This window comes from Leptonychotes weddellii, chromosome 4 (assembly GCF_054177405.1).
Source record: "Leptonychotes weddellii isolate Sample4059 chromosome 4, ASM5417740v2, whole genome shotgun sequence".
NCBI lineage: Eukaryota > Metazoa > Chordata > Mammalia > Carnivora > Phocidae > Leptonychotes > Leptonychotes weddellii.
The window spans coordinates 102,890,962-102,915,022 of NC_138372.1; the positions used below are offsets into that span (position 1 = coordinate 102,890,962).

The window sequence follows — 24,061 nt, forward strand, 5'->3', positions numbered from 1 at the left end:
TTCAGAGAGTTGTTGCTATTCCTTTCTTCGATCTCCTGTTGGGTTTGTAGGTGTTCAGAATGGTTTGATCCCTGTCCAGCTGAATTCCTGAGAGGAGACGAAATCCAGGTCTCCTACTCCTCTGCCATCTTGCTCCGCCCCCCGCAAAATATTACTAAATTTTTTAAAAGGCAATAATTTCATAGTATGCCTAAGAACTTTTTTTCTAGTTATCAGGGCTCAGATATTTACCAGGAGTATGCCATAGCAAATTATCATAGTTTTGCATGTTATCAACAGTTTTTTCCACCCAGCAAAATTTTGATAGAAAGCAAAGAGAATGAAGGAAACATATGAAAATTTTAAAATATCAAAATTAAATTAGTTATTCAACAATTGTTATAAATGTTTGTATATACTAAGGATACAGAAAGGAAGATAGAGCTGAGGTCTTCAAAGAGTTCTTTGTAGGGAAGAGTTCCCAGTATGGAAGAGTTCCCAGTAGGGAAGATGAAGTCAACAACCAAAAAGTACCAAATCCTAAAGTTTTCTCAAGAAATTGAGACTAGGGTCTGTAATGTACCCACACTTAGTTTAGAGCTAGTAGCTTCTAAGTCTTTAGAGACTGGGTAGCCAACTGTGTGAGAAGCTGTTTACTCTGACAGATGAGGTCAGTGTCAGTGACTGGGGACTGGGGACTGGGAAAACATAGTCACATCTGAGATAATGAGGTTCTTTAAACCTTTTAAGATTGGTTAGACCAGGGCTTTTGAACTTGGCTTGTGACTGGCACCAAGAATAAAAAATAAGGCATTCTTCAATTCAGGCACTCCTGTCTAGCTTCAGAAGGAAACCTAAACATTCTAGGACAATAAAGGTCCCCCTTAAAAAAAAAAAATCTATCATTTACTAATTAAGCCAGGAAAGGTTTCTTTTCCAGCTCTTTCAAGAGGAAGGGCATTGTTGGTATACAAAAAAAGCCAGGGGGCAGTGCTCCAGGAAAAGTACTCACCAGTGGTAGCCTATGAAGTATTATGGGAGTATCAGGGCTTCCTATCTCTTTGGGAGGGGGCGGCACTGGGACTGATTAACATCAAGAATTTTTGCCTAGGGCATGTGGAGGTGAAAAGCATCTTATTTTCATTGTCATGTACAATATAGCAAATTATCTATGCCTATGGTTTTTGTATATTTGTTTTTAGTAGTGTTGCTTACTTTCTCTTAAAAATTTACCCTGATAATTTTCGATGTTTCTAACATATTAGAGCCCAAGTTTCCAGTCCATACTTCCACATTCCAGTCCTGAGCTTTTAAGGCATAATGTTCTTTTGAAAGGCAATAAATATGTAAAATGAGATATTGAATGGAAATGAAATGCTCCCAGATGGGATTTCAGTGATCACAAAGCTAATTTGTGTTCCGGTATATTTTTTTCCAAACTATGAAAGTGTTCTTAAACAGAGAAAAGAGACTTTGTAGAACATGAAATTTGCTTCCAGAATAGAATTGTTTGAAAAAATAACTTTGTTGCCATTTATTGAAAAAATACTCAAGTTTGCATGAAGAGATTTAGCATCTTCAAGTTAGAAAAATCCAACCGGCCAGTAATGACATATGCAAAAATGTCTGGATTAAGATCTACATCTAAAAGTAGATACCTGATGGTAGTTATATTTGTGGTGAGCACAGCATAACATATAGAAGAGTTGAATCACTATATCAACTATACTCAAGTAAAAAAAATCTTAAAAATTTTGTTACAAAACTTTTCTGCAGACAAACAAAAAACTCCAAAACTGGATACCTGAAGAGGGAATATTTTTTTCCATAAACTTTTTGTATGAATATTCACAGATCCACCAGTCATGTTGCTTTCCTAGACAATACAGGTTATTCCTTCATGGTACTGTAACTGAACACTCTCTAATAGATTATACAACTTTTAGCACACAAAAGCCTTCATCTTTGGAAAGGTAGGCTATGCATTGTATTGTGCAGTTTGCAAAGAGAATGTATTTTTTGCAAGTTCATTTTTCAACTTTGAGAATCTTTTCTGCTATTTTTTTGCATGAATATTTCCATTTTCATTGACAAATGAAAAATGTCCTTTCTTGTGATAATCCTCAAATTCTTTCTTGAGTACCCCTCAAAATGCTACCTAATTTTCCCAACTATTTCAATCAAGGGAGCTCCAAGTAAAGGGGTGGTCTGAACACAAGGTACAGTACAAGTCCTGGTTATTCTTTAGAGAACTCTCCAAGCCTCTCTACCCTGTTCTCTGAGATCTGCATGGACTGTCAGTCTATGAATTATAACGTGTGTTCCCAAGATTATCTAATTTGGTGCTTACAAAAGCCCTGTTTTTACAAAGAGAAACTTGAGACTCAGGGACAGGAAACGACCAGCCTCGAGCCTAGTTTTCAGATGACAAGCTCTGTGCTTTTCTTCTCATGCTCTGCTTCCGAGAACCGGACTCTGATCTAGTTAGGCGGACACCGTGGTCAGGAATCCTATGCCGGGGAACTCTGCTGATGCTCCTGGCTGGTGAGGACTTGATGGGTGGAGAAAACTGATCTCCCTTGGCTAGTCTCCTTCTCTCATCTGCGCAGCTCAGTGCTGGAGGGTCAAAGGCACTGAGAAAGAATACTTGTACGATTGAAGTAAATGGACTTTAGTTTCCTTTTCCCCTCTGTATTCTTCACCCACTTCCTTCCATCTCCCTTTAGTAATAATAATAATAATTACTAAAATCACCACTATTTATTAAGAACCTAATAATGTGTTTATTTGACCGAGTTTTGCTAATTAATGTGTCCCTTATCCTCACACTCTCCCAGTAAAATGATTCTTAATTACTCCATTTTATAAATGAGGGAAGTGAAGTTCAGAGAGAAGATATCACTTCTTCAAGATCCCAGTGCCCGAGGGTCTCAGTGCTGGGTTTGCAGTGGATCCCTCTGCCGCAAAACCTGTGTGCTTATGTGTGACGCTAGACACCTCCAGCCAAGGAGTTGCTCCTGGTCCATTTCTTGACAGCAGCATCTGCTTTTATGAAGTACCTATTCATACCTGAAAGGATACTAGCTTCCATGCAGATGGAGAGAATAAAACCCAGACTTGTGAAATTTCAGGAACAATAAGCTCTGACTCAAGAAGTACATTCACTCTTCTTGGTTTTGCTCATAGCATTTTCTGTCTTCTCTCCTTCATGGACATGGTGCTCAGTCTTAGGCAGACGCTTAACCATCTGAGCCACCCAGGCGCCCTGCATGTGTGTGTTTTCAAGTGTGGAAGTTAAATGCAGAAAACTAAAAACCGTTATATGCAAGAATAATTTCTTGGCATATTGCATTTGTACTTTATTAAAGCTGAAGTGACCCAGGTTGACTGTATTAAGCCAGAACAAAGAGTTCCAAATCAGTTTGGCTAATACGTTAGAAGTAATTTGGGAGCAATCTATAGCACTAGCCAGACTGTGGTACAGTCATTTGGTTCTTATTTTAATTGGCCAACCCATGCATGCATGGTGTGTGAGTAATGATTTAGTTTCTGGACCATGACACTATTTAGGTTTTGTTGACAAATATCTGCTTTTACCAGCAGGGTTAGACATAGGCCTTATCAATTTCAATTTTACATATGATGGCTAATTAGTAGTTTAATTTCCTTCTGTGAATGCTGGACCCTGTCTTTAGATTAGTCTTGTTTTTATATTAGGTAGATGTAGGCATTTTCTATTTAGCACATAATTCTGATTGATAAAATGATGTCTGCTAATACTGAGTGCTATAGAACTTCATAAGATTGGTACTATTATAATATTCAGATGGGGAAACCGAAGCTTAGAAGAGTAGGCATACTTACTGACACTTAGACAACCAGCAAGGGCAAAGGAACTTTCAACTCTAGATCTCATTTCAAAAAACCAGGGTTTTAGCCACCACACAATTTTGCCTTTGAACCCGTTTTGGGATGTGGCCTCTATTTTCATCCCTATGTCCTATTATCTGCAACTCTAACTCTATAGGAGTTAGTTATCTGTACAAAGCACCAATATTAAGATTTTTTACATGATAGTATTTTTATAGCCACTTTGTTCCAGAAATAATAGGAGGGGCCCAATTATTTAGCTCAACTCTATTGAACTCTGTGCATCCTGACCAAGAGGACAGAATTTATTCACAACAATTATCACCAGTGCAGCAACCCAAAATTATATTACCAATAAAAAATATTTTAGTAGAAAAAAATGTGGCAGGTCTGCGTAAACTCTGAAGGAGTAACTTCCAGTGGCGATGTGAATACTTATGATAATACCACAGGGGAGAAAAGAAGTTAGGTGGAGGGAGAGACAAAATACCAGAATGCTGATAACATTGTTTCTAATTATGGTGTCACATAGTATGCAATTTAAGTACCTTGATATAGGGAAATTAGCCTGATTTATTTAGGTGGGCCTAATCTAAATCGTATGAGCTTCTAAAAGCAAACATCTTTCTCCTGCTGGTAGTAGAGGGAAAGCCAGAGATGCCAAGAATGAGAAGGGTTCAGTGTGCCCTTTGTTGGCTTGGAGGTGAAGAGGCTACACATCAAGGAAGGAACCTCAGTTCTAAATCCACAAGGAACTAGATTCTGCCACCAACCTGAATGAGCCTGGAAGCAGAATTCTCCTCAGAGCTTCCAGAGAAGAGCCCAGCCTAGCCCATACCTTTAGTTCAGCTTGTAAGGCTCTGAGCAGAGAACCCAGTTGAGCCACACAGTGTCTGGATTTCTGACTCACAGAATCGGGAGGCAATAAAGGTCCTTGTTTGCAATAGGAACCTAATGTAGTATATAAATGATCAATTTTTTCATATGAACCCTGTAAGAATTTTCAAAAGAAAAATATTGCTCATTCTGAATAATGAATGATACGTGAGAATATTTATCATGCCAGGTAATTAATTAATTGGTGAGGTGCAAAGGGGTATAAAGCAGAATTACTTGTTAATCATATTACCAACACTGTTGCAAAGTCATAGTCTTTCCAAAGCCACTCTGTTTCAGGGCTACCTGGTTAGCCCTAGTTTAAATCCAGAAGCATATATGTCTTTTTTTGTTTCTTTTTTTCCCTCAGGCTCCCACTTTAATGGGAATATCCAATCTATTATAGACACCAGAGAGTTAGATTGTCTTCCTCAAGTCTAACTACCAAATAAGTAGTGTATATCATTATAATAAAACATTTATTTTGCAAGGTAATAATATTGAGTTGCTAAAAAAAAAAATGTAGTGAAAACTAGCTGGATTTAATCTATTGGTTTGTCCATGGTCAGTAGATTCATGCTTTGCCATATGTAACTGTATTTCATAGTGTTACAAGTAAACAGTTCTAAGGAAAATTAGGAGTGTATGTGGGGAAAACAGATACTGAGTTCAAAATTGAATATGTTTTTTTTTTTTTTTTAAGATTTTATTTACTCATTTGAGAGAGAGAAAGAAAGAGATACAGAGAGGGTTCAAACAGGAGGAGAGGCAGAGGGTAAGGGGGAAGCAGACTTCCTGCTGAACAGGGAGCCAGATGCAGGGCTCGATCCCAGGGCCTGGAGATCATGACCTGAGCCAAAGGTAGATGCTCAACCATGTGAGCCACCCAGGCCCCCAGAATATGAATTTTTGATTTGAAAAATCAAATCAGAAATGTGGGAACTTTTATTTCCTCCCCCCCCTTTTTTGTTGCAGATTAATCTTAAAGATATTGGTGAAATCTATAAAGTACGCATCGGACATGACAACAGTGGAAAGGATCCCGCGTGGTATCTGGAAGAAATTAGTCTTGAGAATATAGACACATGTGAGGTGTTTTGTCTAGCTGTTGACTCCTGGATAGCTGAGAATGAAAATGGTGGCAATCTATGGAAAGAAATGCCCATTGCAAGAACTAATAAAGCACCTTTACCAGGTATATAATTTCCTTTTCTTTGTATATGTATTAAAGATTAAAACGAAAAAAAAAACCTTAAAAAAAAAAAAAGATTAAAACGGTTGAGATGATGTAGAATGGAGATCGACAACCTTTTTCTGGAAAGGGCCAGACACTAAATATAATATGGTTTGGGTGCTATAAAATCTCTCCAAACAGCTCAGCTTTGCCAGGGTTGTGAGACAACTGCTGTAGATAATATGTGAAAGAACAGTGTGGCTGCATTCCAATAAAACTTTATTTGTGGACACTGAACTTGGAATTTTGTATAATTTCATTTGTTAAGAAATAGAATTCTGCTTTCAATTTTTTTTAACCATTAAGAAATGTAAAAAGCATTCTTAGCTCCTGCGCTGATTAACAACAGGTGCTGGCAGATTGGACCCAAAGGCCTTCGCTTGCCTACTTCTGATTTAGAATATTAGGCTTTAAGTTTAGCACTTGTATGGCCGTGTATATGCAAGGATGTATGTGTATCATCAATTCATCTGTCTGTAAACGGTTTTGCTAGCCATTTAAACGTGGCTTTCCTCTTGTTTTCCTATGTTAACAAATGTCGGGAGCACCTGAATTCCTTTACTCAGTTTTGTTTTCTTTTGCCTAAAAGGGAACTCACGCATTGCTTTAATTGTCTCTCCATCCATTCCCTGCATCTCTCTGACAACCATCTTATTTTTGCCTCCACTGCTGTAGTGAAAATGTTCTCTCTCAATAGATACTGATGGCCGTTTTGTTCCAAATTAAATGACTCTGTGTGTGTATGTGTGTGTGTTTTTGGTGTCCTAGACTTTTCTACTATATTTGACACTGTTGATCCCTCATTTGAAGAAGAAGAGATTTCTAGAGGCTCTGGAACCAGACTCACTGAGTTAGTCTGGGCTTATTGATATGTTTAGCTGTGTCACCCTGGGCAAGCTACTTAGCCTCTCTTAGCCAAAAATACTTCATCTATGAAAGGAGATAAAAAATAGTGCCTATGTCATAGGATTATTTTAGGTACATGAGATAATGCACTTAGTCTTTAGAATAATGTACTCACAGTACTTTGTTCCTGGCACATAGTAATCATTCAATAAATACTATTACCATCGTTGTTATTAAACATTTCTCCATCCCTGACCTCTGTCACATGATACCAACTTAGTTCTTCACTGTTTTCTCTATTTTTTTCTATTTCTATCACTGGCTCCACTTGGTTCTCTTTCCTTAAACATATGGATTTTAATGCTTGATTCTTCCCTGCCCTTTTGAGCCTTTCTCTAACTTCTGCTGTTAACTCTACAGAGAGGTGTAATATTTCATCTTCAGCCCTGTCCTCTTCCTTGCCTTGAGTCCCAGTGTTCCATTAGATGATTCACCACCTCATCATCTCTAATAACTATCCATGGTCTATTTAGCCGTTCCACACAAGTAAAGGTAAACACATGTATACAAACAAATATTAGGTGCCAAGTGTGTGCTGGGAGTACAGAGAACCAGAGAATAGAAAGATGATTCAGAAAGGGCTTCCATTCCCCAGAAGTTATTAAATTTTATGGTTTCAGTTCTTATTTTGGTTGTAATAATTCCCCTCATTCTGTCTTCTCATCAGTTTCTTCTCTTCAACTTCCCTCACAAGTCTTCACTCCGCAGCTCACTGATGCTTTGAACCCACCACACCCCCAACAGAAATCACCACCCTGGACCCTCCACTTTGGCCTGTTTCCTTTAAACCTACGTGGAGAGCCTGATCTTTCTATACAAAATTCACATTGATTAGTCTCTCTCCCAGCAGGGGCCCAGTTTTACATATTCTCAATCCTTATTAGATTGATGCATGGCACAAGACACATGGGCTGTGTGCCATAGAAATACTTGTAGATTAATTCAGATATAGGGGGAAAAAAAAGATTTAAGATAATGCCAGCTTAATTATAGGAGAAATATTTAAAACTGATTCTTTATATTTGTATATATTTTCACAGTTTATGAAAGCATTTCCTCATAGGTAATCTCATTTAATACATAAATCTCTAGATCTTAACAGTTTTAGTTGCCCTACAGTCATGTGAGGATGGCAATAGTGTCCAGGAATGTCACAAAGGCTGAAATGGAAAAGATAAAAGGGTCCTAGGAAATTGAGAATTACAGGTCAATACCCATGATGAACATAGATACAGAAATCCTCAACAATATATTAGCAGACTGAATTCAACAATACTTTAAAAGGATCATACACTATGATCAGGTAGGGATTTATTTCAGGGGTGCAAGGATGGTTCAACACCCCACAAATCAGTTAATATGATATGCCATTTTAACAAAATGAAGGATAAAAATCATATGATCATCTCAATAGATGTTGGAAAAACATTTGACAAAATTCAACATCTTTTTATGATAAAAACTCTCAAAAAAGTGGGTATAGAGGGAATGTACTTCAACAGAATAAAGGCCATATATGACAAACCCATAGCTAACATCATGCACAATGTTGAAAAGTTAAAAGATCAGAAACAAGACAAGGATGCCCACTCCCACCATTTCTATTCAACATAGTATTGGAAGCTCTAGCCAGAGCAGTTAGGCAAGAAAAAGAAATAAAAGGCATCCAAATTGGAAAGGAAGAAGCAGAATTGTCACTGCTTGCAGCTGACATGTTATATATAGGAAGCCCTAAAGACTCCATCAAAAAACTATTAGAACTGGGGCGCCTGGGTGGCTCAGTCATTAAGCGTCTGCCTTCGGCTCAGGTCATGATCTCAGAGTCCTGGGATCAAGCCCCGCATTGGGCTCCTCGCTCTGCAGGAGGCCTGCTTCTCCCTCTCCCACTCCCCCTGCTTGTGTTCCCTCTCTCGCTGTGTCTATCTCTGTCAAAGGAATAAATAAAATCTTTTTTTTTTTTAAAGATTTTATTTATTCATTTGAGACACAGAGATACAGAGAGAGAGAGGGAGAGAGCATGAGCAGGGAGAGAGGCAGAGGGAGAGGGAGAAGCAGGCTCCCTGCTGAGCCAGGAACCCGATGTGGGGCTCGATCCCAGGACCCTGGGATCATGACCTGAGCTGAAGGCAGACGCCCAACCATCTGAGCCACCCAGGCGCCCCTGAATAAATAAAATCTTTAAAAAAAAAAAACTATTAGAACTAATAAATGACTTAGGTAAAGTTGCAGGATACAAAGTCAATACACAAAAATCCATTGTATTTTCTACAATGATCACAAACTATCAGAAAGAAATTAAGGAAGCAATCCCATTTATAATTGCATTGAAAAGAATAAAATACATAGGAATAAATTTAACCAAGGAGGCAAAAGACCTGTATATTGAAAACTATTAGACATTAATAAAAGAAATTGAAGAAGACACAAATAAATGGAAAGATATTCCAGTAGCAAAGCAAGCTTGAGAAAGAAGAACAAAGCTGGAGGTATTGCACTCCTTGATTTCAAACTATATTTCAAAGCAATCAAAACAGTCTGGTATTGGCATAAAAACGGACCCATGTGTCAATAGAGCAAAATGGAGAGCCCAGAAATAAACCCACATATATGTGGTCAATTAATTTGTGACAGAGGAGCCAAGAATATACAGTAGGGAAAGGACAATCTCTTCAATAAATGGTTCTGGGAAAACTGGACAGCTACATTTAAAAGAATAAAACTGCATGGAGCACTGGGTGTTATAAGAAAACAATGAATCATGGAACACTACATCAAAAACTAATGATGTATTATATGGTGACTAACATTAACATAATAAAATAAAATTAAATTTAAAAAAAGAATAAAACTGGACCACTATCTACCACCATACACAAAAATTAACTCAAAACACATTAAAGCCTCGAACATAAGACTTAAAACCATAGGGATGGGTGGGTGACTCAGTCGGTTAAGTGTCTGCCTTCGGCTCAGAGCATGATCCCAGAGTCCTGGGATCAAGTCCCGCATCCGGCCCCCTGCTCAGCAGGGAGCCTGCTTGTCCCTCTGCCTCTGCCTGCCACTCCCCCTGCTTGTGCTCTCTCTCTCTCTGACAGATAAATAAATAAAATCTTAAAAAAAAAAGACTTAAAACCATAAAATTCCTTGAAGAAAATGTAGGAGGTAAGCTCCTTAACATAGATCTTCATGATTTTCTAAAAAAATCTGACATTGAAAGCAAAAACAACAAAAACAAAAATAAACAAGTGGGATTACATCAAATTAAAAAGCTTCTGCACAAAAAAGGAAACCAGCAACAAAATGAAAAAGCAACTTACTGAATGGGAGATAATAATTGCAAATCATATATTTGATGAAGGGCTAGTAATCCAAAATACATAAAGAACTCATGCAATTTAATAGGAAAAAACAACCCAATTAAAAAATGGGCAGGTCTAAATACTTTTCAAAGAAGTGATGTATAGAACTGATAGCTACACTTGTGATGAACATAACATAATGTATAAACTTGTCAAATCATTACCCATTGTACACCTGAAACTAATGTACATTGTGTGTCAACTATACTAAAAAAAAATACATTCAGATGGCCAACAAGTACATGAAAAGATGCTCAAATAATAATCATCAGGGAAATGCAAATCAAAACCAATGAGATATCACCTCACATCTGTTAGAATGGATAATATCAAAAAGGCAAGACATAGCAAGTATTGGTGAGGATGTGGAGAAAAAGGAGCCCATTCCCAGTGTTGGTGAAAGTGTAAATTGATGCAGGCACTGTGGAAAACATTATGGAAGTTCCTCAAAAAATTAAAAATAGAACTACCATATGATCCAGCTATTTCACTTCTGGGTATTCATCCAGAGAAAATAAAAACACTAATTTAAAAAGATACAAGGACCCCCAAGTTTATTGCAGCATTATTTACAATAGCCGAGATAGGGAAACAACGTAAATGATCACCCATGGATGAATGGATAAAGAAGTTTTGAGATACACACACACACACACACACACACACACATATATACACACACCAATAATTATACCAAATAATTATATATCCAAAATTATATATATTATACTATATATCTGCTATATAATTATATGTACTAGTGTATATTATACCATAGTATATATAATATAATTACATTTATTTACTTATATAATTATTTGGTATAATATGTATAATTTGGGTATTTTATATATATGTATATGTGGGTATATATATATATATATACACATATAAAAACTATTATTCAGCCATAGAAAAGAATGAAATCTTGCCATTTGTGACAATATGGATGGAACTTGAGGGCATTTTGGCAAGTGACATAAGTCAGACAGAGAAAGGCAAATACTGTATGGTCTCTTTTATATGTGGAATCTAAAAACAAAACAAAAAACAAAAAAACCCAAGCTCATAGATACAGAGAACATATTGGTGGTTGCAAGAGGTGGGGATAGGGGATAGGAGAAATGGGGAACTGTTTTTTTTCTTAGTTTAAATAAATTGAATAAGAAATTTTTAGAAAAGACTTGACATATTCTGTTGCATGAATCATTTTAAACTGATGTAGGAATGTTAGAAATACAGAGTATATATGAAGAAAAGTTAGAGCTGATATCTAGCAGTTGGGGAAAAGATTTAGAATCCTACTATTCACCCTCTTGCTAAAATCTGTCAAGAATCCATTCTGCTTTTTAAAAACGGTGTATAGGGGTGCCTGGGTGGCTCAGTCCATTAAGCATCTGACTCAATTTTTGGCTCAGGTCATGATCTCAGTGTTGTGAGACTGAGCCCCATGTCGGGCTCCATGCTGGTTGTCAAGCCAGCTTAAGATTCTCTCTCTCCCTCTCCCTCTGACCCTCGCCCCGCCTCTCCCCTCACCCAAAATGACGTATAGAAGGATTTTGAAACCCATGGTACCAATAAGAAACAGAAGAAATCATATTGGCCTGCTATATTAATTATTTCTTAATTTATAGTGTTTTAAAAAGCTGTTTTTAAAAAATGAACTTTATTTAACTCTATTGGACAATTATTTTATATTTCTTCCAATTATGACATATGCATAGTTTGTTACATGTTAAAAAAAAAAGTGGAAAGCAGTTGTATGGGTTTTTTTTTAAAAATCCAAGATACAAAAGAAAGTCCATTGTGCTTTAAATGAACTATTGATTTTGGGTTCATTTAACTTTAGCAGCAATAAAGACTCAGCATGTCTCCCCTGCATCATTCTGTTCATCCTTTTCCCAAACTAGCTAATGAAACTTTATCCATTAGCATTTCCCTTTTAAAGGGCCAATTTCTTAGCTGAAGCACATGAGCCATTTCTACAACATTTTCTTCTCCAAAATAATATAATGTAATACATGATAACTAGAGCTAATCTGATCTAGTCATTTTTTTTCCAGTTCTGACAAATCCATCTAGCTGCCCCTTCCCCAGTTTGATTATTTGCTCATTTAGGGGAAAATCATTCAAATAAGAAAACGAAAAGACAATGACACCTCAATGTTCAGGTTTAACTAGGGATCAAAACCAACTAGTGAGCAAGAAGCAGTCCAAGCATGCTGAGTATTACTTTTGGAAAGTCATTCTTGGTGCCAAGAGGTTCATTTACTATTCTTGTGACATCAAGGAGAGCCACAGCAGAATCAAACCGCTGAATTGATATTTTTCTGGTTTGGGTTTGAAAGGAGGACTGAGGAGGGGTTGACCTTCAATATTTTGGGATTGTCTGTTCATCTGTCAAAATATTCTGAAGCTGGCGCAGGGAAGAGCACAAAGAAAGATTGTAGGGGAACTTCTTTTTAAAATGAAGCTATTAATACTTAGGTTTGTCAGGCTGGATAGAGTCCTAGGGACACTGGAGGGTTATATATTTTTTTAATTTAGTAGCACAGAAAGAGTGCTTTTCCTTGCAGTTGGCATTTATACTCTGAGCCAATTAATTTTGTGACTTTGCCTCTTCTTTTCAAAAGATTACTGGAATGTTTTCAAAAGAAAAGGTTTTTTTTTTTTTTTGAGACTATTAGTCTATAAATCATCACTCTTTGGGGGCTGAGCTGGATTGCTGGTGGGATCAGAGCAATCTCCTCTGGGAGACCAGCACTGCCAAGCTGAGCCTGTTCACATGCACGGTTTCCACACCTTCCTCCAATTTGCTCACCATCTGCCATGTTTGTGGGGAAAGGCACCAAGAGCTGCTGATCATCATTGCTTAGTTGTCCTTAACAATCTTTAGTTAATGGCCTGGTGGGCATGTCCAGGACTGATAAGAATGCTGACTCAGCTCACAGTGGCCTCTTTACAGGTTCTGGCTCCAGGCTTTCTTCAGGGGAGACCCATGATAATGGGAGGGGAGGTTTGGGGCCACAGCTGTGGCCGAAGAAATGTTTGATGCTATATTTTGGTAAGCCTGCAGGAGGTATGGTTCACTTCCAAACAAGAAATAACTCTCGGAGAATGTAAGAAAGTACCATCATAATAGAAATGCATCTGCTTTAAAATATTTGTATTTATCAGATTTTAAGTAGTAAGAAAATAAGTGCCTTTCTGAACACTCGCAGACAACCTACAACAAGTTTTGGATGATAACAGCTAAGCTAAATTTGAAAAAACAAGCCAGCTTTCTGTAATGCTGTAGCATTTACCACAATACCCATGGTTGAGGGGAAAATGTGGGCTTCAGAGACAGACAGACCCTTTCATTGATGAGACATTTGACGTGCAGAGAAGCAGAGTCCGGCTTCCAAACCTCGGTCTCAGTCGCAGGTTTTGTGAGCTGGGGCAAGTTACACAAGTTTTCTCAGTTTCAGTCAGTTTTTCTGTGAAATGGAACATATAATACCTATTATTAGAGTGATCACCATGCAATTCACCATCCAAACCAGGACATTTCTGAGAGAGAAGAAAGGCTCTGTTAGTGCACAAGAACAATGAGTGTCAATTGGGACCATTCCAGACAAAGCAGAAATGGGGTCACCCATTGGGTTTTCATCAGGAGGGTATGAATATGGTATTTGTCACAGAGGAGGCACTCAACACACACTAAATTAATTTCTTTGTTTTCTCCCTTAAACTTGTTTTTCCCTCCTGCTTCCTTCATACCATGTAGCTGGTATCATGATGGGATGGCAAATGCAAAGAACGCTTTGGGATTAGGACAGGCTATTATTCTCAACCCACAGCCAGAATGGCCTTCTTAAAATATCAATCAGATTATGTCACTCCTTTGCTTATGACCCTCCAAGGTTTCCCAACACACTAAAAGCCAAACTATCACAATTCCTACAAAGCCTGCTCACCTCAACCATTGTCAGTGTTCCTTGGTGGTGCCCGGCAAGCTATCCCCTCAGCCCGTAGGACTCTGCCCTTCTACCCTGCCTGCTAGTCTGTGCTGCCCCCAGACCTCTGCATGGCCAGCTTCTTCACCTTCAGTCAGGTTTCTGGTCCAAGGGACCTTCTTAGTGAGGCCTTCCTGGAGAACCTTCTTTTTTTTTTTTTTGTAGATTTTATTTATTTGCACATACAGACCTTGGAGACAAAGCCAAAGGGCCAGAAACAAGTGGACCCTGAAAGAAACTGGGGAATGAGAGCAAATTGGGAGCAAAAGGCTCTGGGAAGGTAGCCTTGGTTTAAGGTACAGTTCTGGGTGCAGAGGAGCCAAAGCACATTCTAGATGATGATTCATACTTGAGCGGTTTTTAGGGCAACCAGCAGAGATCAGTACACAGTACCAAAACTTGCTGTAGGTTGTCTTCTAGCAGGGGGAGGGGCAGAGGGAGAAGGACAAGCAGGACCCCCACTGAGTGGGGAGCCCAACATAGGGCTCGATCCCAGGACCCTGAGATCATGACCTGAGCTGAAGGCAGACGCTTAACCGACTGAGCCACCCAGGGGCCCCATCCTGGAGACCTTCTATAAAATATGAAGACTTTCCACTCCCCTCCCACCCTGGCACCTCTCTCTACAGCTCAAAGGTATTTCTCTTTCAGCAATAAGATAAATATTTTCAACCAAGAGACACATGAAGATTCAGTTCTAAACCGCCAACGTTCGTGGTCTTGGGCAACAAACCTTCAGTGCAGACTGAAGTGTCTGCATGTGTTTAACACTGACTCTCATTTACCATCTGTTTCTGAGATCGGATTTCTTTGGGCAGTTTGTATCAACATGATCACACCATGATGAGTACTGAGAAAGCTTAATTCTTGGTGACCTGAGAGAAAGCACTAAACAGTCCATTAATTAAATCAACTTAGAGCTTCAGCCAAGGTGTTTGTCTTGGGGAAGTTCAGCTGCGCTGCCTGGAGAACTCTATAGGGAGAGTCGATGCTTCTCCTACAGAGGTGGTAGAGACAGCCCTCCATGCTCACCAGCATCGCAGGTGTTTTGTGCAGAGAGGAGCTGCCTCCCATGGGAAGGAATGTAGAAGGCCCTGGAAGGGCAAAGCCATTCAATATTACCTAGGAACATTTGAGCATAATGACTAACAACATGGCACTAGGAAGTTCCCCCCAAACACAGATAATTACATTTCATTTTTTTCCGAATAAGAAAGTCTTCAGAAAAAAAAAAAAACCCACAAAATTTACATTCCCTAAAAATACTGTGTGCACCTTGACAGAGATGGGGGCACAAATGCAAAGTTCATGGCCTTCTAAACTTTTTTCCTTAGACTCTGTGATTATTTGTTTATGACATCCAAGGTTGGTAGACCTGAGATGTTTTGAGAGTTTGTCTCCCAGGATGAAGAAAAGGGCACTGAGAGATCATGGCCCCAGGGCCATGTGCTAGTTGGAGAGAGTTGGTAGACTGGCTGCTCCAGAGATGATTTGGTGCCACCGTCTCTAAGTTGGAGAACTAAATATTTAGAAGGGCTTGGGTGTACAGTCTTCCAGTGAGGACCCTACTTAAGATTTAAGGTCCCATGAGTTTCACTGAAATATTCATGTATTTATGCTCAACTCAAGACATGGAGTGTGTGTGTGTGTGTGTGTGTGTGTGTCCATCTACACACATTTCCACAGAAGCATGTCTCTCTAGGGTAAGTCCCAAAAGTCACCACCCAATGAAAATTTGAACAATGTACCCTAGGAGGAGAATGGAAGTCTGCAACTTTGGGGATATAGCTGGAAGAATGATATTTTTATATGACTCTACTGTTTATTTGGTAGATGGGGCATTTTTTGGGTAGCATATTTGAGAACTCCTGGATGGTTTGGCTCAAAAGAGAGTAACACCACCGGGCCATACTGCACAGGGGAGATGAGATAGCATTTCAAATGAGCTCACTTAGGAGGAGCTTCTAGCACCAGTCTGGCAGGGAGGGCTTGACAATGCCAGTTCCCTGCCCCCCTTCCCTTCTGCAGTCACTTTTTGGGACTGCTGGTACTCTCCGGACCCTTCACGGTCAGAGTCTGAGAGGCCAAATTCGCTCGTCCCCTCCTACACATACAGACCTTGGAGACAAAGCCAAAGGGCCAGAAACAAGTGGACCCTGAAAGAAACTGGGGAATGAGAGCAAATTGGGAGCAAAAGGGCCTGGGAAGGTAGCCTTGGTTTAAGGTACAGTTCTGGGTGCAGAGGAGCCATAGCACATTCTAGATGATGATTCATACTTGAGCGGTTTTTAGGGCAACCAGCAGATATCAGTACACAGCATTTTTTTGATAGATGGGTGGATTAATAAGCATTCATTTATTCAGTCCTCTTCAGTAAACATTACGTGTGTATGTGTACATGTACTAGGAGCTGGGGGTTCAGAACTGAAAAAGATGTAAGCCCTGCACTTACAGCATGTGAGATTTAGGAGGGGAGACCAAGACGCCCAGTACCCAGGTACGTGCACTCCTTGGTGGTGGGGGGGGTGTTCAGCGCGAGGGCAGACCATGGCTTGGACTACAGACAAATCTGTGAACACAGCCAACTGATTCATAGAGCATCGATGATCTCAGGTGACTTTCATAACAGAATCACCAAATATTCTTTCATGATTTATTCAAAATCATCCTAAATTGAGAGAATTGTTTCCCTTTAGGCTATTTCTCTGGCAGTAGCTGTTTTAATGTAGGAGGAAAATGTCCTGGCTCAACTATTTTATTATGACATCCTAATACTAATGAATGGCAGACTGTGGAATAAGGCAGCAGCCTGCTTCTTTCCATATTTACTTCTGGGGCTGACTTTATTTGGTCATCTGTACTTCTTCAGTTCAATCTTGACATCTTAAATCAGGTTAGTGGTGGTCCTTTCCTCCTGAACCATACACTGGCCCTCCATGACCCTATGGATTCCATTTAGTTCTGCAAATAAACTTCTGGTGTCTAAATATTTAAAACATTCCATTCCAGTAACTTTGTGAAAAGCCTGCCTCATCAGCATACACCTTGAGTATATGGTACCTTGGGTAATCAAGAAATGGGCTACCACGGGAATGAAAAACTTCTTGGCATGATAAAATATTAAGAGGTGATCCTTCAAATGCAATTCAGATTAAAATTAGAGGACCATACTAAATATAATATATTTTATAAACAGTTAATTGGATTCAGTTCCTTTACCTGTTCATTCAAAAATCAGGCAGGTATAGGTGTGAGACAATCCTTCTGGATATCCTCCAGGTTACTCCCTCTGCATTGTTTTTATCATCATGTCATGGATTTGAATCTTCACAATCATGACTTTGAGGGGTGCAAAAATGCTTCATAGCTGATTAAAATCACACCCCTCCTAGGTAAACTTTTTGTGGTGATAGAAATATTCTCTATCTTGATGGTGGTGGTAGTTACAGGACTTGTAAACATTTCCCAGCACTCATCAAACCGTATACCTTAAAAGAGTGATTTTTGCCACATGAAAATCATATTTCTACAAACCTGACATAAAAGTAATCCAAGCCCCTATTTCCATGGATGATGGAAATCTTAATCATTGTAACTCCAAATAAGCTTTGTCACTTCCAATATAAAGCTTAGTTTCTTTTGGTCAAAAATTGGTCAATTCAAAATTCTCATTCTTCCCGTCCCTACTCTATGTCATCCTCAGTTCCTGGATGTCACCCTCAGATGTGAAGAGGACCCTTGGTGTGGCTATCCCTGAGGCATCTCATTCCACTTCCTCTTTAGGTATCACCTCCTCCCTCTTCTGCTAAAGGAAACACATGTCCTACCATGGCTTTGTTTTCCTTCTCCTAAACTTCCAGTGAAAAATCACATTTGAGGAATTTTTTTCAGCCCCCTTCCCAGCCATATGATATTTTTAAGATATTCTTGTGGTTAAGAAATTATATATCTCCCTATGAAGAACAAATATATATATATTTAACTCTATGCTTTCTGTAGTAAGCAGAGACTAAAGAATTCAAGATTTCTTGAAAGGAAATCTTAAGGATACTATTTATGGGGATGTTAATGCTTGGAGTTGATGCAGATAAATCAACATTAACAAACGCTTGGCACAGATTCTGGCCTAAAATGATATCTGAGGGAAAAAAAAAAACAAAACCCAACCTGCAGGTTAAAATTTGAGAGATTTTTGTGTCACTAATGTGGTGATGTTAAATCTTATTATGTAGGCCACAAGTTTGTCAGCCCAAAGAATGCTAAGCTTTGGCAGTAATCCATGTGCTATGCATTCCTTGAAAGATGGGAAAAGTTTTGAAATGACTGTAAGTATAGGTAAATATAAGGGTGAGAGAGTTGAAGGTGATGACATTGAGAACACAAGTGAAACAAATGCCCTCCCCCCCCAATGGTGAAAATATATAGTTTAGCTATGAACTGAATTGGATGATAGTTATGGCAAACAGGAGGACAAGCAATGTTATTATTGGGTGCTTATGGCCCATTTTGTCTGAGTGAGTAAGGCTCACAGCAGCTGAGGCTCCTGACTCATTGTCTGAAAGAAAAATTTAGCATCAACTATGGTAAAAAGAACATTAGAAAATTGGGGGCAAAAAATGCCCAATATTTACAGATAACCTAAAGCAACAAGTTAACTCTTTCAATACTTTTAGCTAAATCATGGTGAGAGATGTATATTAACTTCTTAAAATCTGGTGCTTTAAAAAAGTTATTTGCAGCTGAATCATTGATTAGTAATACTTGTCTTTGAATATGTTCAAGTAAAATGATCTCTTCCATTCTGTATAACATCCATGTCTAGAAACCCAGCCTTGAATTTTTCAAGTATTTTGAAGTAATTATAAATTTTCTTCTAACTCACATTTTTTACTTACTGTTGCCCTCTCTCAGGATTTCCCCTCCCTGTGTGGCGGGTCCCTCTCTTGGAATAGAGATAATTTGTTAGCCTTCTACATTTTTTTACAACAATGCAGGTCCTTTAGCTAGAACAGTATGGCCCTGCCTTTGAATCAACAACATTGAGACCTGACTTTCACACCCAAGGAGAGAGACTGAACAAAGAATTCTCCGAATCTTCACTTGCTAAGACTTGTTTAAAACACATAATATTTTAGGGTGCATCTAATCAACATGTTAACTAGGTATTCCTTAAATTCTCCCTTTCTTTACTTTAAAGGAAGAATTTTGTATTGCCTTAAGGATCATGAAAAGGTTTGGACTTAGAATCTATTGTGCTTTTGTTGCAAAACTACAGCAAATGCTTAGTGGATTATGTAATACTGTACAATTAAAGTTGAGTCAATGTTAAAGATTGCAGCAAATGTCTGTTTCTCTGAGTAGGATTATATGTTTTCTTTCAATTTCCAATTCAAACTATGTAACTCTTTTTGAGATAGAGAGAATCTCAAAGAATAAAAGTTAGTGCTCAACTATGGTATCCACCTTGTTCTAAATATGGGGTACATTTAATTCTCTTTGAATTTTAGGTGGCAAGTGTTTTTTTTTTTTTTTTTTTGGTGCTTGTGCACTAAACTTAACTTATAGTAGCTTCTGGGAATAATACAAAGTTACGAATATTTAAGTTGTGTGTAGGTAGCAAGCAAGCTGCATGATTTGATCATGGGACAATGGGTACATAGGTTGTACAATGTGTACAGTCTATATTGCTTGAGGGAGCACTGAGTGTTGTTCTTTGTGCCCTAAGTATATGATCTTTGTCCTAAATAATTTTTGATATGTCCTTTTTTAGACCTTTAACAATTTTTTTTAATTTTAGAAGTGTTTTAATATTTTAAATGTCATTTTTAAAAAATTTGTAAACAAGTTCACTCTTCCTCTGAAACAACAAAAAAATTCTCAGTAAACAGAAGCAAGGCTTCCCTATTAAGGCTTCCGATCATGCCTGTCTACATACTTGTTTTCATGAAGAATTCTAGCATAAATTTTGGCTTAATTCAGTTCAGGCAGTTACCCAGGTTGTAAGACCAGATCTTCTTTATAGGGAGTTTAAAAGATTTCTTTGGTTGTCCTAAATTCATGAGAAGTGTTCTAATTTTCTGCTTAAGCTCAGCTGGGTTTCACTCTGGGGTATTTTAGAATATGTAAGACTGCTCAAAGAAACTGATTTATCTTCTCTGCTTACACCATTTCCCAGTATACCACATTTGTCTTTTTAAAGGTCAGGCATGATGGAAACAGGCAATGTTTCTCACTTACCTTGTTTTCTTACTTGTTGGATTTTCATGTCTGAGTTCTTTGGAAAATGTTAATGTGAATTTCTATAAATGCAACTGTTCAATTGCACAGAGTTATAAAGCGTTCTAGAATCTGGAATTAAAAGTACTCATTGTGTCCAAGATATTATTCATATTAGTTGTATCAGCAAGAACAATCTTTTTTCTAATTAGCGACTTCTACCAGTGTCTCAGAAATTGCGTTAATTCTAAGGTCAAATATGGTGAATTATAATTCGTTGGTACCTCCCTGCTATCTTTTTTAAAAATTTAAATTTGTATCTCTCTAAGATCTTTGTATTTTTTTCTCTCTCAAGAGTGCCATTAAAAATATCCATTATTGGAGTAGTGATCTTTGTGAATAGCAGCATGAGTGACCAGCTGTGATTAGAATAGCCAAACTTCGGGGGGAAAGTTGCCACTTTCATCTAATTAAGAGAGAGGAGAGTTTTTTTTTTTTTTAAATACAACTTTTCATAATAACGGTGAAAGTATAGTGGTTAATGAAAGTGCATAATTACTAGCAATAATTATTTTGAAACTGTAGTTTGGGAAATAGCTGAGTCTTACGAATGAGGTAAACATGGGGCAGTCGAGAGTCTGTTTGAATGGGGTCTGTGTGAGGAAAAGAGCTGGGACCGACCACCACAGAGAAACTCATGTCAGCTAGATTAGGCAACATTCTGATTGTTTTTCAGGGTATCTAATACATTTAGAGAGAAAATAAAAATGAGAAAGATAATATCGGATTTCTAACATTTCAGTGGTGGTTTATGAGATCTACATGTACACGGGCAGGAAGCCAGGTGCAGAGACAGAGTCTAATGTGCTTATCAACCTCATTGGCACCAGAGGAGATTCAGGGAACCGAAGGCTTCATCAATCCCAAAATAACAAAGTCAAGTTTCGGCGTGGACAGGTAATAGAAAGATTTTTATTGATTCTTACCTACCATCCTTCCTCTAATTTCTTTAACTAAAAAGACACACAGAAAATTCTAGAGCTGCTCATTTGACACCAATTAAGAAGTACGGAGAGATATGGGCACTTCTTGGTGTGCATTGTACTGTCTGGGGCTGAGTGGAGGTGGGCTTAACCAGGGACAGTGAAACCATAAGTAACTCCTAGTTTTTTTTCTGCTATTAAAAACAAACAAAAACCAAAAACAAAACAACCAAGATTATATTTCCAGCTAGGGCAGTCTGGTTCATGACAAAGTGACTATCTTGCTGACAGCTAGAAACATTTGATAAATACCTATTAAAATTGATTTTAAAGGCATTGGACAGCTGCCAAGGCAATTAGGGTATGAGGGTCCAAGATCTGGGCAAGAAAGGAAGTGCAGAGGAGAAGCTGATATTCAGCATCGTTTTCCACCATTTATAAACAGGCGCTTAGAAGCAAGAAGCCAATCAGAGAGTGGCCATGGAGAGCCCCAGATGCGGTGCGGAGATTTAGAAGCTCTCAGAGGGCTAGGATTCAGTCTGGACCCAGCAGTAAAAACTTCCACTTGCAAAGTGGGACCTTCATATGAGTTCTTCCAAAGCAGAGCCTGGGGCAGGTCCTCTGGGTGGTTAATGGGGAGGGGGGTGATCCTAGGAAGCACCGTGAAGGCATGAATGTAGAGGAAATAAGGAAAGAGGAGGAGCCAAGGTAAGTATGCATTCTAGAGGTCACCTCTGTTGACAGCAAGGACCTTCAGGACCTCAGCTGACAGACGGGGCACCAATAACAGTGGTGGCTAAAGCAGTTGAGCAGGAAGGAACACAGTCCTGGGCAGTGCACACGCAGCTCTGTCCGGAGGCTCCCTCCATCCCCAGGCCCAATGGGCAGCAGGCACCCAGATGGCCAAGGCAAGACCTCTACATGGACAATGACAAAATATTATTGGGAAATTTTTAAAAAGTCACAAATTAATAGAGATACACTATGTTCCTGGATTGGAAGAGTGAATATTATAAAGTGCTCACTTTTCTCCTTATCTGCAGTTTTCAATGCAATAGCAATTAAAATCCCATAAATTTTTTTAGGGGCGCCTGGGTGGCTCAGTTGGTTAAGCGACTGCCTTCGGCTCAGGTCATGATCCTGGAGTCCCGGGATCGAGTCCCGCATCGGGCTCCCTGCTCAGCGGGGAGTCTGCTTCTCCCTCTGACCCTCCTCCCTCTCATGCTCTCTGTCTTTCATTCTCTCTGTCTCAAATAAATAAATAAAATCTTAAAAAAAAAATCCCATAAATTTTTTTTATGGAAATTGGCAGTCTAATTCTAAAATTTATGTGGAAGGGCAACAAGTCAAATACACCCCAAATAACCAGGAAGGTTGTTAAGAGAAAAACAAAGCTGGAGGGCTCACACTACCAGATATTGAGATTTATTGTAAAGTTAAAGTAATTAAGACAGCATTAATTGGTACAAGGCAAGACAAATAGAACAAAGAAGCCGAATAGAGCCAGAAAAAGATCCCCATGTCTTGATGTGCAGCATCAGGGAAAGGCAGCAAATTGGATATCAATTATGATATCCAAGAAATTATGAGCCCAATTTTACACTGAACCCCCAAATCAATTTCATACAAGTTTAGGTCTAAATCGGAAAGGTAAAACAATTAAGTATTTAGAAGAGACTACAAAAGAAAAACCTTTGTGATCTTGGGGGTAGGTTAGGATTTTAAGAATCTTTTAATGGTGGTAAAATACGCATAATATGAACGTTACCACTTTAACAGTTTTTAAGTGTACAATTCAGGGGCATTGAGCACATTCATTTGCATTGTTGTGCAAAGATCACCACCATCCAGCTCCAGAACGTTTTATCTTGCAGAACCGAAACTATACCCATTAAAAAATAAATATTATTCTCCTCTCTTTCCCCCAACCCAGCCCCTGGCAACCACCATTCTACTTTCTGTCTCTGTGACTTTGATTCGTTTATGAAACTCATCTAAATGGAATCAAAGATATTTGTCTTTTCGAGACTGACTTATTTTACTCGGCACAATGTCTTCAAGGTTCATATGTGTTGTAGCATGTGTCAGAATTTCCTTTTTTTTTAAAGGGTGAATAATATTCCATTATGTGTATAGACAAGATTTTGTTTATCCATTCATTAGTATGAACACAATTGGATTGCTTCCACATTTTGGCTACAGCAGCATTGTGAATAATGCTGCTATGAGCATGCATATAGACTAAGATTTTAAAGACAAAACAAAGAAAGCACTAAGCATAAAGGAGAAAAGATAAATTTACACCATTTTAATAAAGACTTCTCTTCCTTAGGGCACCATGAAGAGAGTAAAAAAGGCAAATCACAAAGTAGGAAAGATATTGTAAAATATATCCTGGCAAAGGAATGTTTCTAAACTATATACACCAACAGATCAACAAGAAAACAGTAACCCCATTGAAAACATGGCATGACACTTGAATATGGTCCTTCCTAAAAAGAAGATATCTAAATAGCCAATCAACATGAGAAGTGTACACAACTTTGTTAGTAATCAGGAAAATACAATGGAAACCATAATCAAGGGTCACTGTGCATAATCGGATGGCTTAAACTTGAAAAGAATGACAATACCAAGTAT

The 24,061-nt window shown here is 38.5% G+C and overlaps 1 protein-coding gene across 1 annotated transcript in view; it reads left to right on the top strand.

Moving 5' to 3' along the window:
- The window catches only part of RP1 (RP1 axonemal microtubule associated), a 225,993-nt gene that overhangs the window by 189,865 nt on the left and 12,067 nt on the right, over positions 1-24,061 (top strand). The window contains 2 exon segments of the mRNA XM_081817120.1: positions 5,701-5,920; positions 21,241-21,395. Coding sequence (XP_081673246.1) covers positions 5,701-5,920; positions 21,241-21,395 — 375 coding nt within the window.